This window comes from Chanodichthys erythropterus, chromosome 17, assembly GCF_024489055.1.
Source record: "Chanodichthys erythropterus isolate Z2021 chromosome 17, ASM2448905v1, whole genome shotgun sequence".
NCBI lineage: Eukaryota > Metazoa > Chordata > Actinopteri > Cypriniformes > Xenocyprididae > Chanodichthys > Chanodichthys erythropterus.
The window spans coordinates 2311250-2331237 of NC_090237.1; the positions used below are offsets into that span (position 1 = coordinate 2311250).

A 19988-nucleotide genomic window follows, 5' to 3' on the forward strand; every position below is an offset into this window, starting at 1 on the left:
ATATATATATATATTAATCTGTCTTCAGTATTGTGAATCTTGGAGATTTTGAAAGGGATTTTTGCTCAATGGAGGATCCGTACAGAAACTTTTTGAGATTGATGGGAGTTTTGTCTAAACAATTCATCACCTTGGAATCATAAGGTTCAATCTGAAATTTTTGTCAAAATTGAATTATTCACATAGTCTTATTCTAGAGTTTACATTATGTGATGTTTTCTTAAGTTTTTATGCCTTTTTTGGAAAACAAAAAGGTTCTATTCACAAAAGAGTATGAAATGTAAAAACTTTGAAGCTCAATATCTCAAAATATCTGCTTAGAACGCAGATAGAACCTTATAATTCCAAGGTGGTGAATTGTTGATGTAACTTGTTGAATAACTAGCCTGACATGTTCGGACAAACCAGAAGAATTAGCAGCGAGTTAATATCACACAAACATTTGCAGTTGAGCTCAGAGGTAGCCCTGCATCCTCCTGACCTCTCGTTGTGTGTGAGATTTGTGCGACTGAGGTGCTTCTGGGAAAATGAGGTCTCTTCTCTGCTTTTGTGGCTGGTGTTGCTTCAGTTTCTTGACCTTTGACCTGTGTGTGTGTGTGGCTTTCTCTTTCTAGTTTGCCTCAGGTCCTAGAGCTTTACCACAACAGGTACTAACACAAACACACACACATACATTGAAAAAGACCTGAAACATCAGTGTCACATGGAATGAATTCTGCATGGTATTCTCAAGTGTGTCATAGCATTTATTAATTTTTTATTTTATTTTTTATTATTAGTTTAGGTTTTGTATTCATTTTAAGTTTTAGCATTTATTAATATTTTGAATTAGTTTTAATTTTTATATTCTGTTTTTTTTTTTTTTTATTTTAGTGTAAGTTTTAGTACTTTTGTTGTGTATTTTTGTCATTTTTATTAGTTTAGGATTTTATTCATTTTTAAGTTTTAGTATTTATAAATATTGAGTTTGTTTTAATTTTTAGACTTTCTGTTTTAATTTGAATTGTTAGTGTAAGTAAGTTTTAATAATTTTGTCATGTTTTTTTGTTTTTTATATGACTAGTTTTAATTTAATTTTAGGTTTTAGTATTAATGTTTGGGGTTGTTTTGTCATTTTATTACTTTTTAGGTTTAATGATTAGTTTATTCACTTTTTTAATTTAGGTTTTAGTATTTATTAATGTTTTGAATTTGTTTTTATAGTTTCTGTTTTAAGTTTAATTTTAGTTTAAGTTTTAGTAATTTTGTTTGTCATTTTTGTTAGTTTTGTGGTTTTAAAATATGACCATTTTTTATTAAATTTTAAGTTTTATTACTTTTAGTACCTCAACTTAAACTAAATAAAAATTAGAAATGTTGCACTGACAACAAGAATCTTGGCAGAAGAAAATTTTGCTTAGAAAGTTAGTTAAACTGCAATCATGTTTATATCTAGCTACCTGATTAACAACATATCTGGTTTAATGACAGACATTTGAAGGAAACTCTGTCAGCCGTTCGAGTACTGTGGTTATTACCACGACTGTAACTGAAGAGCGCATCGCTGGCAAGCGTCTCCGTTTGTGCCGCTTGTGTACTTGTTTAGAGTAGGTTTTTGGCCTTTGTTGTGTCATCTCAACACTGCTAAAATGCTTAGTTTATTTGCATGCTGCTCTGTTCCTTTAACTCTCTGTGCCGGTGGGTAACACACACTCTCCATCTCTCTCTCTCTCGCTCTTCTGCTGTGTGTGTGTGTGTGTGTGTGTGTGTGTGTGTGTGTGTGTGTGTGTGTGTGTGTGTGTGTGTGTGTGTGTGTGTGTGTGTGTGTGTGTGTGTGTGTGTGTGTGTGTGTGTGTGTGTTTGGTGCTGCTGAAGGGAGGATTCAGGTCACTGCAGGTAATGCTTACATGTTTTTATTCCCCTTTGCAAAAATTATTCTTTAAAGTCAGTGTGAAACTTTCATAATATGACGTTTCCAAATTAAACTGCTTATTCAACTATATTATCATCAATGAAATGAAAAAATGAAAACTCATTCAGGTTAGATAGGGCTGGAAGACCATTTTTTGCAATATCTATATATTAGTAAATTAGTGATTGCATTACCTGAATTGTCCAGGGGTGTGTTTCCCGAAAGCATCGTTAGCCAACTATGGTCATAAGTCCCATTGAACTCTATTGGTAACAACGGAACTTGTGACCATAGTTCGCTTTGGGAAACGCACCCCAGATTTGCAACCTGACTGTATCAACTAGTTTTTATCATTGCGAACAAAAATTTAAGGACATCAAAATTATTTTATTTACTGCAACACATACTTATTTTTAGTGTCCTAATTTGAATTGTGTGTCCACAAGTAGTGTTATGTGTGACTGGTAGATTTTGATTTGGATTACAATATAATTATGATGAAGTGTTTATTTCTTAATTAGTCAACTTTTCTCTCATTTCAGCCGTATTTTACCAGTCGGCCCACTTTACCGGCCAGTTCTGGGCGTGTTCAGCCAAGCTCCGCCCCTCGGCCCATCCCTCCACCGCACGGAGCCCGCCCCCCTCATGTGTTCCAGACCGGCCCCTCCCAGATGATGATGATTCCCCAGCAACCAATCAGCTTCCCGAATTCACAAGGCACGGCCTACTATATACCTGGCCAGGTAAATCACATGTAAATCCATAACGTAACATCACTGAATAGAGAAAAACAGAGAAAAACGCAATAAAAGCATATATATATATATAAAATGAATAAATGCGTGAAATATATTTCACTTAAATAATTAACAGATTAACAAAACGTAATAAAAAAACTGTGTGACAAGTAGTATATGCTGATTTTCGGTTCATTTTTGTGACATGCTCCACAAACAAGTTCACAGAAAGTAAACCAAGATGGCAGAAAGAGTCATGCTGTTTGTTTTCTTTATTTTACAATAACACATTTTGTTTTTATATAGACACACATTTAGAAATAAATAACAACCCCAAACATTAATTCTAAAAATACTAAAACCTAAAATTAAATTAAAACTAGTCATATAAAAAACAAACAAACATGACAAAATTACCAAAACTTACACTAACAATTCAAATGAAAACAGAAAGTCTAAAAACTAAAACAAAATCAAAATATTCATAAATACTAAAACTTAAAAATGAATTAAATCCTAAACTAATAAAAATTACAAAAATACACAAGTACTAAAACTTACACTAAAATAAAAAAACTGAAAATATAAAAATTAAAACTAATTCAAAATTAATAAATAATAAAACTTGAAAATGAATGAAAACCTAAACTATTAAAAATGACAAAAATACAGAAAAAAAGTACTAAAACTTACACTGAAATTAGGCATAAAATGAAAACAACAAATATAAAAATTAAAACTAATTCAAAAAATTAACACATTTTTTTTTATTGTGAGTTTACACAAATAAAAATGTACCCTTTACAGTTTCGAATGATGTTTTATGACCATAAATGGAGTATTTTAAGTTGTTTCCGCTGTTATAAGGAAACTGTTCAAGTGATTGCACAGGTCGCGCGCAAACACAACATATCAGTTCTAGCATTGCTAACTTGACATGATCGCAGCCTGTTCATTATCAAAATAAATTGCAGTCAATCAAACATGTAACAAGTTACGCTGCTTAATTTTAATAGTCCGTAGTACAATCTGTGCTGTGAACTGGTGTTATGCTGCGCATGTGAAGGATGATGTTTTTTTGTGGTTATTGGAATGCAAGTGAAGTACAAACCCAATAGTTTGTAGGGCTGCACGATATATCGCATGCGACTGTCAAGCGCATTTCGTCAGTAAAGCCGTAGATCACTGATAAGCCACGCAACATCGCGTTCATTATCGAAGGCGATACATCTGCGATATGAACGCGATATTGCGTGGCTTATCAGTGATCTACGGCTCTGTCTATTAAATGCCGCTCCATTTGAAAGCAGGTGATGGTGATTTAGCGGTAATCAGGGAACCGGCTTTACTGACGAAATGCGCGTGACAATCGCATGCGATATATCGTGCAGCCCTAATAGTTTGCATAATAAATAATAGTTATCGCAAACATCACAAATACGGGAACATTTGGATTCGTACCACGTTTCACTTTACATGACTTAGTTTTGGCTTGATGTTTATAGCTTTTATTTTTCATTCTTGTATTCAGAATAATGTTACATTTTTAAAGGATTTGTGTGGAGAATTAAAATAGTCTATAGCTATGTTTATAGTGTTTTTAATGTTTATAAACATTTCACTTTATTTACAGATATTTTACAATAATATAATAATAAAATGCGACTTGTATGCATATGTTTTTTTTCTCTCTCAAAAACCCAATTTTATATGTGTAGCGCATTTTTTTAACCATAACCATATCACTTTTAATATAAACCATTTTAACTATATTATTTTATAGTAACCAAATTACTTTTTTAAACCATTTAACTGATAGTATTACTCAAAATTCTTACTGTCATTTAACGGTTAACCAGTTAATTATGAGCATCCCTATTTTTAGTTGCACAGGACATTCTGCTCAAATGTGTAACACACACACACACACACACACACACACACACTCTTCAGTGTATTGATTCTGCTGACAACTCCTCCCCTTTTTAAACTCTGTCCCAGTCAGCTGACCGTCTGTACCGTTCCTAATTGTGCAACACTAAAAAGGGGGGGATGGTTGTTGGGCAGATAGAAAAATGGTCTGAAATGGGGATTGTCTCACTCTGACCTCAAATGGTGACTGTGTGTGTTTTTGATGAGTCAGTGCAGTAAAACACAAACCCTCTCTCTGTTTCTCTGTCAGTACCGTCCCTCATACGTGACCCCTCAGCAGTATCAGGTGGCCGGTTCTCCTGGTTTCTACCCCGGCACAAGCCCGGCTGATTACGGTATGTACGGAGAGAGGAAGCAGTAAATCCATGTATCACTCCAGGTGTGTGTGTGTGTGTGTGTGTGTGTGTGTGTGTTTGTGACATATCAGGCCACAAATTTGTATAATGACATGGGTATGACATTACTCCATGTCCCCATTTTTCAAAAGGCTTATAAATCATACAGAATGAGTTTTTGTGAGAAAGTAAAAGTGTGCACAGTTTCCTGTGATGGGTAGGTTTAGGTGTAGGGATTGGTGTAGGGCGATAGAAAATACGGTTTGTACAGTATAAAAACCATTATGCATATGGAATGTCCCCACAGTTCACAAAAACAAACGTGTGTTTGTGCTCCTGCTAGTGGGAAAGAATTTTTCAGCATCTTGTGGTTTGAGTCATCACTTTGTGATTATATATTGACTTCATTCATTTTGGTGAGATTCAAAAGGGGCATTTTCCCCATTAAATATTGAACTTATTTTGTTGTTGACTGAAAACAATCTGGTTGTAGTCGTGGTAACTGGCAAATTAGATCCAGAATAGTCATAGTTATGATGTCACAACCCTGAGCACATTAACAAATGGCCGCCCATTTATGCACTAACACTTATTCAGTAGTCAGAGGTCATTTATGTATAGAAGTCTTAAAGGTACAGTTACAAAAATGGCCTGTTTAACCCCTTAGCACTACTGTAAAATTGGCCTAAAACAAATTTTAAAAAAAGAAAGAAAAGGCACACCCAAATGAACTGGTATTCTGTTCTTGAGTATATGCATGGTTTTGGTATGTGTGCCGCAGGCGGTACAGTGAAACGCTAACAGGTTAATTGTAAAGATCTGAGCGAAGCTGACAGTGGTAGATTTTCAGTAGTTGTTTCTCCCTCTCTTCTTTATTTCTTTTTTTGTTTGTCATTCTTCCTCTCATTCTGTTGTTCACATTTCTTTCTTTGTTTTTCTTTCTTTCATGTTCTTTATTTACTGTTCTTTATTCATTTTATTTAGTTTTATTAATGAATTTATTAGTTGTTCTTTCTATTATGTATTTGTTTCTTTCCATTTTTTTATGTTCTTATTCTCTTAGTTTATTTACTTATTTTTTTATTTTAATAATGAATTATTATTTGTTTTTTCTTTATGTATGTATTTAAGTTTCTTTCCACTTCTTTTATTTCATTTGTCATTTCTTTCATGTTCTTTATTTACTGTTTACTGTTTTTGTTTATTTATTTGCTTTTATTTAATTTTATTAATTTATTATTTTTTCTTTATTTACTGTTCTTTTTGTTTTCTTTTTAAATTTTTATCTTTCTTGTTCATTATTTTTATTGTTTATTTTATTTTATTTTATTAATGAATTATTTGATCTTTATTTACTTTTTCATCTCTTTTATTTATTATTTATTTGCTTTTATTTAATTTCTTTAAAAAAACAAGAGAAATGTAATAAAATTCTCATAACAAAATTTTCATGTTCTGTATTTATTTATTTTAATTTCCTTTTATTTAATTATATTAATTAAATTAATATTTGTTCTTTAATGAATTTAAATTTCTTTCCTTTATTCTTTTCCTTTATCTTTCTTTTACAATTTTTCTTTTATTTAAAGCTGCAGTCCGTAACTTTTTTTGGTTATCCAAAATAAATTTTTGAACAAGTACAAAACCAGCCAGTGTTCAAAACTCTCATTATCTTGTCTCGATTCAGAACAGTGAGCTTGTAATAATGTTTTATAATAAGAGTGACATGGTGGATTTCCGCGGGAAATTCAAGCATGCAGCAGTTCCTCTGTGCGTCATTACGTCACGCCCGTAAACAAAGGAAGGAGTCCCGTCCAGGCTAGTCGTTTTATCACGTGAGGATGCTGCTTTTAGCGGATCATTTATAGCCTGTTCTCACAGCAGCTGAAATAATTATACTTATCGTTTTGATGGTGGATTAATCCAGAAAGATCCAAATGACAATAATCAGTGACAACTGAGATTCACCTGTAGTCAAAAAGCAAAAGACTTTGGACTGTGGGGTGGCTACAGAAATTTACATCTACAGGTAACGCTAATATACACATAGTCATAGCGATGCTGATGTTGTTAACATTAACAATTTGAGAACAATATATCAGTAATAATAATTTGCACGGTTTGGCATGATCCGAGCTAAGCGATCGTTAGATTTAATCATCATTGGCAGCGTGATTTATTGTAGGCCTAATGCTTTTTTCCTCAGTTGGTCAGAACAAAAGTGGCAAACATGTTACTTACTTGTTCAGATGATATTTTCCAGGGAAAATTCTTATATTGGTCACACTTTCAAGACGTAGAATCTGTGATTCTGAAGTTCAGTATCCAACGGTGTGGTGACTGACAGCAAAGATTAGATTCATCCGCGCTGACGAGCCGTGCCGACGCACAACACACGTACAGATAACTGTTCCGCATATGACTGCAATTGCAGGTTTCAAACAAGAGATGGCGACAAAGAGGAAAAATCACGGACTGCAGCTTTAATTTTATTTGTTCTTTCATTCCTGTATTTACTTTCTGTTATCTATATTTTATTTCTTTGTTGTTTGTTTATTTATTTATTTATTTATCTCTCCCACCCTCTCTTATCTTTGGTTATAGAGTTATTCTCACATCATCACTCATGTATATCAGACGCTTCCCGTCCTGTGGTTGGCGCTGTCAGAAATGTCAAAAGTGACCTTTTAAATGTATGTCTAGTGTGGTTTTAACAGTGTTTTAAAGTGCGTGGAGCAGCAGTCTATCAGTGCTCGCTCACTCTCTGGTTGTGGAAGTGATGTCTAGTAGGAGCTGGTTGTTATTTTAGTCAAACCCCCACCAGCAGCAGAAGCACGTTCACCGGATCAAATCTCTTTCACGTACACACTCGCCCTCCGTCCATCTTCAGTGTGTCTCTCACGACACCCAGAGGACTCACTGACCTGTGGCGCCACATGCAGACAGGGAACGCAGGTTAGACAAGGGAGGAGTTGAGTTCAGTGTAGACGCACAGAGAGGGGAAAGCATCGAGGCGGACATTCAGAGAGGGGAACATGGGCAACAGAGCGTCCAGCAGCAGCTCTGAGGGTACGTGACTGTGATTTCTCTTGTTCACCCGTCTCAGACTCTCGGTTACAGCCTTGCTGTCTGTCTTTCTGTGGGTTTTGACTATATTTAGTCTCAGCTGGCTCCGGTCAACAATGCTCCCTCAGTAATGCGAGTTGTGCTGGATTTGACATATAGATTGACTGAAGAAAGAAACAACCAATCGGAACACTTTAAAGTGATCTTATGATTAGGTAAGAGGAGTTTGAGGGAGTTTTTCCTCTCTCTTAATTTAATTTAAATAGTAAATTACTACACTTGGCATTTGTTTTTCATAGACAGATTTATATGAAGTTAAAATGTTAATACAAATAATAATAGCCTATAATATACACTAGATTAAAATGGATTTGCATATCACATCAACAAATAGTTATACATCATTGTACCATAAGCCCTGCCTATTGGCGTTCATACGCTTAATGGCTGACATTTGCCTACACTGGATGTGACTCATGTGAGTGTTGCGTCAAAAGCAAATAGAAGTTATTATAATCACTGACGCTGTCTACGCTGATACAGTATACAGATGTGCGTTCGGTTTCTGACATACTCCACACGCTTGAGTCTGTCGACAACAGGACAAATGGAAGAGTGAAAGAACCTTCGCTTTGATGCGTCCACTTTAAACAGCTGGTTTGAGTCTCTGTACAGACTTCAGAAGGATCCCAGCATCGGAAACAAGTGGATGATTTATTTTAATGGCATTCCAGAAGATTATATGTTTGTTCGGAGCATTTTGTTTTGTAAATGAGGCACAGTGTAATAGAGAGTTCACAAAGAAACATTTGATTACTGATGCAGACTGAATTGGATCTTACAGCAGCTGTATCACAAACCGTAAATAAATGACTTCATAATGCTTTGTAAATGATGGTTTATATGGATAGTTTTCGATAGCGAGTGGGTGCTTATACGGTTTCCTATGCAATGATGTTAGCCAATCATAACAATGGCCGTTTACTGACAAGCCTTAAAGGAGCTGCGCCTTAAAAATGAATCATTTCAGACAGAGGCTCAGAATGGGGGTTGAAAATGAACCTCAAGTAACATATTAAAATAATAAAATCCATGTCATGACCCCTTTAATCCTGTAACACCATGTCACCATAGTGTAACACCATGTCTCGATCACTCTGAACTGTTGTGGTGTAGAAAAGAGCTGGTGTATTTAATATCACACAGGGTTGGAATGACAAGAAAGTATGTATATAATGCCAGAATTTTCATTTTTGGCTGGACTGTGCTTTTAAGGACATTAAAATAACTATACAGGCCACCAGCGTTTATGTAGATGAGAGCTGTGGTTGTTTTCTGAGGGTGTGCAGTTCAAATATAAATTTGGCTGTGACAGATTTTGTTTGCTAAAGGAGGGTTGTGTGTGTGTGTGTGTGTGTGTGTGTGTGTGCGTGCATTTACCTGGCTACGAATCGCTGATAATTCAGTGTTTTGTGCTGTTAACTCCTTTCACTTCAACTGACCTAAGAGACTTTTAAAGTGTGCTTCACTTTGCCAGCCACAGTTTTTCTCTTCTACGTGACGTTTAGGATGAGTAAATCTGAATTGGGTGATATTGCAATAACACTGATCTGATATAAACCCATGCACAGGCATTTCGACAAAGTCTGAGACATTTGTAACTTTTCCTCTTGTGTGTTTCTTCCAGCCGGGGCGTATTACCCTGCTCAGCCCCAGTTCACGCCCCCTGTTGCCCCTGCGCCTGTTATCATGAACCCCGCCCCCCAGCCGCAACAGGCCCCTCCCCCTCAACAGCAGCAAGCTCCGCCCAGACGGGAACGTAAGCAGGTAAGACATGAATCGACAGCTACAGCTTCTGTGAATGTTTTTTGGGATTTCTTTATATATTTTTTTTTACTTGCATCTCTTACAGTACCAGATAATATTGCTGTTAAGGTTGTTAATTTGACATTTTTATCAGCAATTTATTTGCAAATTAACAATCATTTTGGTCAGCAATCATTTTATTGAGCCGTATGTCATCTATCCAGATTAATTTGTTAATTTCATGCCTCTTTAATTGCCACAAAGTGATTAAATCAGGTCTGACTGAAATGACTGGCTCTCTGGGTCGATGTGATTTGCGAAGACATTTATGTGCATTAATCAAAGTTTGATAAGATCTTTTCTGTTTGAAATTGTTTGCAAAGATTCACCTGAATTTTGGAGGAAGTTTTCATCATTAACACACAAGCCTGCTGTGCTTGATGCTTGTTTTGAATAAATTTTTAAAAGCTTCTGGTTTGGTTTGTCCCTCTCAGACCTGATGATGCTCGTGTCCTAAATGAAAGCATTGGGATTTTACAAAGCAGCTAAGATAATGTTTTCAAACACAGTGATAGAATTACACGTCAAGGACAGAACCTCCGAATTAGAACTTCTGTTGCTGCGATACCAGATTCATCTCATGGCAACAGTCGGGTTCCATAAATTCCCATTCATTTTCTCCATGGGGAAATCAATGTTGAATACTAACAGACTGTAAAGACAGATCTGCCATAAGCTCTGCTTTATTTAAACTTCTGTCGAAGTCATCAGTCAACGTTATTTCGTCTTCAGTTTTAAAAAAAAATCATGTTTAACAGTGCCATTGCTGGTAAAGAACTGCATTACCCATGAACCTATGTAAAATATATTATTGGATATATATTATATCCAACTTTATCCACATAAATACAGTACACTCAGCGCTCTGATTGCTTATATCACTGCAAAGTGTAAACAATATTTATCACCCAGTACTAATATGATAAATGTGACTTAGGCATGAAGATATTATAAACATTTTTGAAACAATGTGTAATTGTGAAAGTACTATAGAAATAAATTTAACTTGACTTGGTACACAACACATCTGGTTATTTTGCACTAAATTTAAGAAACATTGTTTCTATACTTTAAATCGGCTATTTTATGTTTTTTTGAGCACTTTTTTTATTGCATTGCTCACAGTGCTTTTTGTCATTACAGTTTATTTGGTTATTAAGTTATGTTATGATTCACCTCGTGGTGGGTTAGTTTGGTTTATGGCTAATAACTCTTTAACAGACAGAGGGAAAAAATACTTCTTTAACCAAGACTGCTGAAAAAGTGGACAGATATTAGCATATTTTCTTCCCTATTGTGCTGTATATACGAGTGAAATAGAAGAAGAACAAATGTAGGACAGGGCTTGATTTTGTCTGTGGGGAATTGATTGGATGGTTGTGATTTGCTATTGGTGGATCTCATGTGAGTGACAGGTTGCCCCGCCCTCGTCATCAGAGAAGAGATGCTGCAAGAGGGAGAGGAAGATATTCTGATGCAAGATTACGAGGCACATGAATTTACAAAAAATGTGCACAGATGAATTGAATAAAAAAAAAAAAAAATTGTTTTGATTTCATGGGGACTCTAAGTAGAAGCATCACCACAAAAAAGGCAGCATTGAGCATTCAGCTTGAAATGCATTGTCCCGTTGTTTTGTGTCAAACTGATACACTGCTAAATTTCACAGCCGGTTAAAGGTCATTTCCATCAAAAGACACTGGTGAAGCATCAGCGGTTTAGTATGGGACGTGTTGAGCATGTTTTTGCTGCTGTTATCAGGGTCTCTGTGAGCTCACAGCTGGGAAACTGCAGTGGACTTTGAGTTCTCGGGTCTCGCATTCAGTCCGCCAGTGAGATTACATTTCAGAGGAATAGAAACTGAGCGAAAGTTGTGGAAGGAAGAAAAGAGGCGGAGAAAAGAGAGAGACACTGTTGGCATGACAGAGCGAGAGAGCTGCAACAAACCGTTGTATTATATAATATATGAATGAATGTACTATATAATATAGTTGCAGAAACATTTGCCGTCAATACTGCTGTGAAGGACATGGGAATTTTGTCTTCATGAAATTACAGGTTGGGATATAATTTTGTCATCATGACATGCTTTGAGCCAAAAAATAAATAAAATTATGATTTTTGTGAGATGGTCTGTCCACGTATTTTCCATTAAACTAATTTTGGATTGAGCTTTATTTGCAGTAAATGCTCTTTTATAAGTCACTGAGAATTGTTTTCATTTCTGTTTTATTTTTTGGTATCCTCATAAAGATGAACAGCATTCAGTGATCAAGAATCAGATTTAATAATAAACACACTTAAATCTGAGCTTTGTCATTGATTATCTCTATTTTATTTCTGATATTTTTATATCATTTTTAAATGAAGTTCTAAATGCCCTGCAACTTTCAAATTTAGTAGCCAAATTGGCATTTTAATTTCAAACCCTGCATTCAAAAGTTTTAAAATGTTTTTGAAAGAGTCTCTTCTGTTCACCAAAGCTGCATTTATTTTGATTAAAAATACAGTAAAAAAATGAAATATTATTACAATTCAAAATAGCTGTTTTCTATGTGAATATATCATAAACTGTAATTTATTTCTGTGATCAAAGCTGAATTTTCAGCATCATTACTCCAGGCTTCAGTGTCACATGATCCTTCAGAAATCATTCTAATATGATGATTTGCTGCTCAAGAAACATTTATTATTATCATCAATGTTGAAAACAGTTGTGCTGCTTCATATTTTCGAGTGTATATATATTTTATTTTCATGATTCTTTGAGTAGAAAGTTCAAAAGAACAGCAATTATTTGAAATAGAAATCTTTTGTGGCATTTCTCATGTCAGTTTTGAACTATTTAAAATGGCAAAGTCAGTGAGTTCAGTTCTGGAGCTCCACGTGGCTCTCAGTCTCCACCCCCGTCTCTCTCTCTCCCTCTGTTCAGTGTGGTGGGCGTTCCACATTCCTGTGCACTCGTTTCACAAGGCCAAATTCTCTCTCTCTCTCACTCTGTTTTTCCTTCCCTCCTCTCCTGTACGTGAGAGAGAGTTTGAGGCCCACGTCGGCCCAGGCTGTGTGTGAATGTGCTGCCCCGTTTAGTGTGTCCGAGTTAGGCTCAGTTTAAACTTCAGCCCCAGGATGAGCCGGGCCTAGCAGAGCTCAACCTCTCCGTCCGAGGGGAGGAAGGTAGGGAATGTGCTGTCTCATGCGTGTGTGTGCATGTCTGTTTGTCTGTGTGGGTGTTTGTCTCGTTGACCTGGTGAGCCAATATATAATTCATTGCGATAGTTAAGTTGGGCAAACGTACTGCTTTGAGTTTGTGTGAGTTTTAAGAGACCGTGTGAAAGTTTTCCAGGCTCTTGTGCATTCTCTTCTTTATAAGGTGCTCCACGTTGTGCGTGTGTGTCTGTGTGTTTGCCAGAGACATTCGCAGCATATTTTGTCTCTTACAGCACTGATAAATGCTTCTTGGATTAAATCACTCGCTGTTGTTGTTGTTTTCTTGTTGTTCATAACGTCTTTTCCATGTGGTGCATGTCAACTTGTGTCTGTCTCATGTTCTCATTCTTTGTTACGTGTTTTAAATGCTTCTCTCTAGATCAGGATCAGAGACCCTAATCAGGGAGGTCGTGACATCACAGAAGAGATCATGTCAGGAGGTCGCAGTGGCTTGACACCTACGCCTCCACAGGTAACTCGCACACACCTGAACACCCAAACGTTTTGTCCTTTACACACCCTCATGCCGGTCCAGATGACTTGCCATCAATACTGATGCAAATTTCATTTAACTTCATGAAATTATATATTGGGATATAATTTTGTCATCATGACATGTTTTGGGTCATGATTTACATTATAAATATGCTGACTTCTGTGAAAACACAGCTCATTATTTTATGAATTGACAGCCTGTCCGATAATCTACAACATTAAACATTTATTTTGAAGTGATCTATATTTGGAGTTAACCCTCTAGTGCTGCTCACGTACCAGGAAAAAAATTATTAATGAAATAACTACTATATTTTAGTTTGATAATGATTTTTATTTAATATTTTTGTATTTTTAGAGTATTTTATGGTACTACGTTATATTTATGGAATAGTTGTGATCCATTTATTACCTGTTAACCACTTTTTGTGCATATACCGGAAAATGAAATTTCCATATTTAAACTGTCACAGACTTAAGTTTGTCTCTTTTTAAAGATGACACTTGGCACATTATTGCTTAAGTAAAAAAAAGTTCTAGACGTTTAAGTTTATTATTATTATTATGAAAAATGCATAAATATACTACCAAAGCCATAGATCTGAACAAGTTGTGCTCCAAATTTGAGGTTGATATCTCAAAAACGAGCTTGTAGTAAGATTTTTTTTGGCCGCAATACCAAATATTTTTTCAAACGTTTTTGACTAGTGTGAATCATGTACTTTTTTGTGTGTGTTTGTGTGTGTGTGTTCACATAGCAAGTGCCAAAACCAAGTACACAAACTAAATAACAACAAAACAAAATAAATGCGTGTTTCATATGAGAAGTCACTGAGAATTGTTTTTCTATTTTGTTTTATTTAATGGTATCCTCAAACAATGATTAGCTGTCGTAAAAGCTCAATGTCATTTAAAGGATTAGTTCACCCAAAAATGAAAATGTCATTTATTACTCACCCTCATGCCGTTTCACGATGGCTCAGTGAGGCCTGCATATCCAGCAATGACATTTCCTCTTTCAAGATCCATTAATATACTAAAAACATATTTAAATCAGTTCATGTGAGTACAGTGGTTCAATATTAATATTATAAAGCCACGAGAATATTTTTGGTGCGGCAAAAAAACAAAATAACGACTTATATAGTGATGGCCGATTTCAAAACACTGCTTAATGAAGCTCTGGACCGTTATGAATCAGCGTGTCGAATCATGATTCGGATCGCGTGTCAAACCGCTGAATTCACGTGACTTTGGCGCTTCGAACCATTGATTCGACACACTGATTCATAACGCTCCAAAGCTTCCTGAAGCAGTGTTTTGAAATCAGCCATCACTAAATAAGTCGTTATTTTGTTTTTTGGCGCACCAAAACAGCATGAGGGTGAGTAATAAACGACATTATTTTCATTTTTGGGTGAAATAACCGTTTAATGATTCAGAATCATATTTAATCATAAATATATTTAAAGGCACAATATGTAAGATTTTTGTATTAAATTATCCAAAAACCACTAGAACAGTGTTATATATTTTGTTGACTTGTGTACTTACATTATCCCAAATGTTTCCAGGAATGTTTAAATCCAGAGAAATAAGCAATTTTATGCAGGAATCGGACCATCCATACATCGCCTATCAATGACTTCATACCCGTATTACCCTCGATTTCTGGTTTTATTTTGTAAAAACCATGGAAACACCAAAGACGTTACCCTACATACAGTTGACCAGAAGAAGCAGAAGCGGCGACTTTGGCATAATAAAAGCTCTGTTGCTCTCGAGACATGTCGCGCTCGCCTCTTATTAGCAATCGCTCCAGCGCCCTCGTTCAGCTCCCACAGCACTCGCCCTGCTTTGCTTCATAATACAGTAGCATTAATAATCTCATCCATGAACATGATTTTTGCCCGAGTCCCGTCGGATTGCCGCAAAGACGACATCTCCCATGATTCCATGCTCAATCTTGGCATCATCGAGCTATGCTTTTGTTTTGAATAAGCGACCTCTAGTGGTGTAAAATTAAATATTGTGCCTTTAAATCAAAGCTGTGACTTTAATAATCTGGTTTCTGATATTTCGCACAAATAATGTATAATGAACTTTAATTTTTGCATAAACTATTCCTTAAAGCCCAACGGTGACAACGCCACACCTGCAGTCATCATGACAACAAGGGCGGAGTTTCCCATCCCTCCAGGTGAAAGCCCGATACCCGATGCCCCGCCGACTCCGCCCCCTGTCAGTCCGATAAGTGATACAGTAGATGCTCCACCCCCAGCACCTGTAGACGAAGCCCATGTGACGCCCACTGTGGTGGAACCGCCCCCCTCTAATGGTGCAGAAGCCACACCCACTAAAATCAAAGAGGATGGGCCTGTGACTGTAACACTGCCTGTCCCCGCCCCCCAGGCGGAGACTGCACTGGAATCTCCAATAGTGCAGCCGGAAGAGCTCCAGCTGTTCAATGGAGTCCCAGCAAGAGACATCAGCCCTATTGCTGAGCCGGACATCACTAAAGAAGCACCACCAGTTACCACGGAAATCCCTGATAGGACTGTTCCTCCTCCGGTTGTCAAGGAGACTCCCATTGCGGTTGTTAAGGAAGTGCCAGCTCCTGTTGTTAAGGAGCCTACTCCTCCAGTTGTCAAGGAGCCTATTCCTCCAGTTGTCAAGGAGCCTATTCCTCCGGTTGTCAGGGAGATCTCTGTTCCTGTCGTCAAGGAGACTGCCGCTCCTGTTGTAAAGGAGACCCCCGCTCCTGTTGTCAAGGCAACCATCCCTGTAGTTGCCAAGGAAGCACTTACAGCGGTTGATGTGGAAGCCCTCACGCAGGAAACTGTTGTCAAGGAAATGCCTGATGTCAAGGAGACGCCTACTAAACAAGTCCTGGAAACTCCACCTGTCGTCAAGGAGATACCTTCCCTCGCTGCCAAGGAAATCCCCGAACCACTTTTGAGGGAAGCCACTGCCCCTTCAGAGGTTGTTGCGCATGTTTCTAAAGCCACGCCCCCTCCAACAGAAGAGCGAGAGGACACGCCCACTACACAGACCACGCCCTCTGAGAGTACTTCGCAAGGTGCGTGTCGTAAGGCAGTTCATAACTCATTGGCAGTGTTATCTTAGTATTTGTTTCAATTTTCAATAGTTTTAGTTTAGTTCACAACAATGTGTCGCAAGGCGAGATATAGTAGGCATTAGCATAAACTTCTGCCGTCAGTCATACTGAGCAAGTTTTAAGAGAATGTAGCTGAGCAAGATAATGTCAACATGTTTATATCTAGCTACCTAAAGAATAACACGCCTGGTTTAATATTTGAAGGAAACTCTAGCGCCCCCTTGAGTTCTGAGGTTTGATACCTTCTAGAGATGCACGATTATGGATAAACTGAGAATCACAATTTTTTGTTTCAAATGGAGATCACGATTCTGAACAGACAACTAAATAAAATAACATGTAAATTACTGGAGTTTCTGACAAAATATTAATTGCTGTAGTCTATTCAAAAATGTTTAATTAGAATGATTATTTAAAAAAAAGTTTTGAATGAATGATTCAATGACACTTATAAAGACTTGACTTGTTTCATTACTGGATGAATCTGCATTTTTGAACAAATCCCTTGAGTTAATGATTCAATTACTCACTCATGAAGACTTGTTTCATTACTGCATTAATATGCATTTTTGAACGAATCTTTAGATTGAATGATTCAATGACTCACTCATAAAAACTTCACTTGTTTCATTACTGAAAGAATCATCGTTTTTTTTTTTTTTTTTACAAATCTCCTGAATGAATGATTTAATGACAAATAGATTTTTAATAGTCACTTGTCGCCACCTAGTGGCGCAACAGTGTTATCAGTATAATCGATATTTGAGGTGCCATGTTACTTCCAAAAGAGGATTTGCTATATTTTAATCACTACTGTAGTCATCACTGTTTATATCTGAACTATAAACTTTTAACTCAGTACTTTTGTGATCATTTTAATTATTGTAAGACAGAAACATTACCATTTGTGTACTTGCATAGAGAATGTTTCTGGCCTAAAGCTCTTTCCACTGTCCTCTGTTGGAATTTGATGCAGCCACACTGTTTAGTCAATAGTGCATGTCTTCATACTCAGTGTGTGTTTGTGTATTTGCAGTGGTTTCTGTGCCAAAGAAGAAGAGAAAAATGAAAGACCTGAACAAGAAGGAGGCGGGAGATCTTCTTGATGCCTTCAAAGAGGTGTGTAGAAGAGCGCCAACTGTTTTATGCCCAGAAACTGCTTCTTTGTATTCATTCAACAACAATAGCATAGTTCAAGGCCTGTTCGTTATGTACATTTGGCTGATGCTTTTATGCAACAACTTTCATTTCAGTGAGTAATGTGAATCCCAGACTAAATATTTTTTTAAACATTTACGGGCTTTAATGCAAAAAAAAGTTTTGAAAATACAGATTTCACTCACAGTGCAAAATTCAACCCATCAGAAAAATGTTATAGATTTGTCTTCTAGCATGGAATGATCAATTCTGAATGATAAAGTGATGGAGAAAATGATAATAACAATTGTTTATTATTATTAATATTATTTTGAGCTTGTAACTTATTGGTCGGTATGCATATGGTGCATTTGTGTTTGGTGTGAATAGGCCTTTTTAAGTTAAACTTAACCTGCTGTCTTATTTTAAAGCCCACACCACCTGAGCCAGAGGTCGCACCTGCAGTGAAGGCAGAGCCAGAGAACATTGCTCCAGTGGCTCCGCCCCCTGCTGAAGATGTGGATGAGACGTGGGAGGAGAAAGAAGATAAACTTGATGCTGAAAACATCAAACCGCAGAGTCCGACACCAACCTCACCCACAGAACAGAAATACCAGTATAAAGCAGGTAACGTGGGATAAATAATATGCATCAGATAATTTTATAGTTGATGTACTTATGTAATATAATCATTCAGACATTAGTTGCAAATTAACGCTTAGTGACAAATATATTGACCAAGCCGATTATTATGTGGCTATTCTGTTGCAACTTCACGAAACCAAAAAAGTGCATGGAAAAGACAAAAATGCTTGATGAAAACAAAGAAAAAACCTGCAGCACATGTGGAGGGCAGAAATTAATTAATCAAAACATGAAGCAGGAAGAAATCGTCTTTATTTTGATAAAGATTTTGGTAAATTGAAACGCTGTCATTTCGCAATAATTTTTTATCGACATTTAGAAAATATCACAAAGGTTTTGCGCAAATCTGTAACGGAAATGCGGCTAGACTCCAGTTTGAACAATGTAAAGCTGAACACCGTTACTGACAATCCTCATTTTGGCTGCGTGAGATTCTCCAGCTTTGTTGTTGAGAAACCGAAGCACAAACTTCTAAAGGCCCTCCCTCTTCTGGAAAGGGGGCGGGAGCAGCAGCTCATTTGCATTTAAAGGGACACACACAAAAACTGTGTATTTTTGCCCAAATAGGGGCAGATTTGACAAGCTATAATAAATGATCTGTGGGGTATTTTGAGCTGAAACTTCACAGGCACATTCTGGAGACACTAAAGACTTATATTACATCTTGTGAAAAGAGGCATAATAGGTCCCCTTTAACAAAATGTAACAAAAGTGTGTCAGTTCCAAAATCTACAGGAGTTTTAGCACACTGGGAATGACAAACTTTTTAAAATTGCATTATAGGCATCACCAAGAAATCGACATTGTATGTTGAGAAAAAAGGATCACTGGACTGCTGTTGAAATTGTGTTCATTGTTTCCCACAGAACAATGGAAACCCCTGAACCCAGAGGAGAAGAAGAAATACGACCGAGAGTTTCTGCTCGGCTTTCAGTTCATCAGTGCCAGCATGCACAAACCTGAGGGTCTGCCGCAAATCTCAGACGTAGTGCTGGATAAGGTAACTAAAGCCAGCACACACACTCACACACACAAACTCAGATAAAGTACCTGATGTGTTTACAGTGTGTTCTCTCTCGGCAGGCCAATAAAACTCCCCTAAGGCAGCTGGATCCGAGTCGCTTACCTGGAATGAACTGTGGTCCGGATTTCACGCCTTCGTTTGCCAATCTTGGCCGTCCGTCAGCTGGTGGGCGTGGCCCGGTCAGTTACCATGGCAATGTCACATGAAATGCAAGCTTTTCTGAACGATATTTTACTGGTCTGCACTATTTTTACTGTGAATAGTCTATCGTTCTATCTATACATCTATCATTCTGTCGTTTTATCGCTTTATCTGTTGTTGTATCGTTTTTGTCTGTCGTTCCATCGTTTTGTTTGTTGTTGTAGTGTTATTGTCTGTCGTTCCATCGTTTTGTCATTCTGTCGTTTTGTCTGTCATTCTATCGCTGTTTCGTTTCGTTTTGTCTGTCGTTCTATCTTTTGTCTGTCCTATCTTTTGTCTTGTTCTGTCATTTTGTCTGTTCTTTCATTTTCTATGTCGTTCTATTGTTCTGTCT

General features: G+C 36.8%; 1 protein-coding gene across 7 annotated transcripts in view; it reads left to right on the top strand.

The window, feature by feature from the left end:
• Positions 1–19988, top strand: part of LOC137005266 (eukaryotic translation initiation factor 4 gamma 1-like) — a 50144-nt gene that overhangs the window by 11122 nt on the left and 19034 nt on the right. For 4 of the 7 annotated variants that reach the window (XM_067366086.1, XM_067366085.1, XM_067366088.1 and 1 more), the window contains 11 exons: positions 615–647; positions 1855–1875; positions 2434–2634; positions 4811–4895; positions 9649–9788; positions 13414–13506; positions 15663–16608; positions 17684–17766; positions 18216–18411; positions 19296–19429; positions 19513–19632. In XM_067366086.1, coding sequence (XP_067222187.1) covers positions 615–647; positions 1855–1875; positions 2434–2634; positions 4811–4895; positions 9649–9788; positions 13414–13506; positions 15663–16608; positions 17684–17766; positions 18216–18411; positions 19296–19429; positions 19513–19632 — 2052 coding nt within the window. Of the gene's footprint in view, positions 1–614; positions 648–1854; positions 1876–2433; positions 2635–4810; positions 4896–9648; positions 9789–12443; positions 13002–13413; positions 13507–15662; positions 16609–17683; positions 17767–18215; positions 18412–19295; positions 19430–19512; positions 19633–19988 lie in introns of those variants that run through there. The other 3 variants (XM_067366089.1, XM_067366091.1, XM_067366092.1) reach the window with 3 other exon arrangements.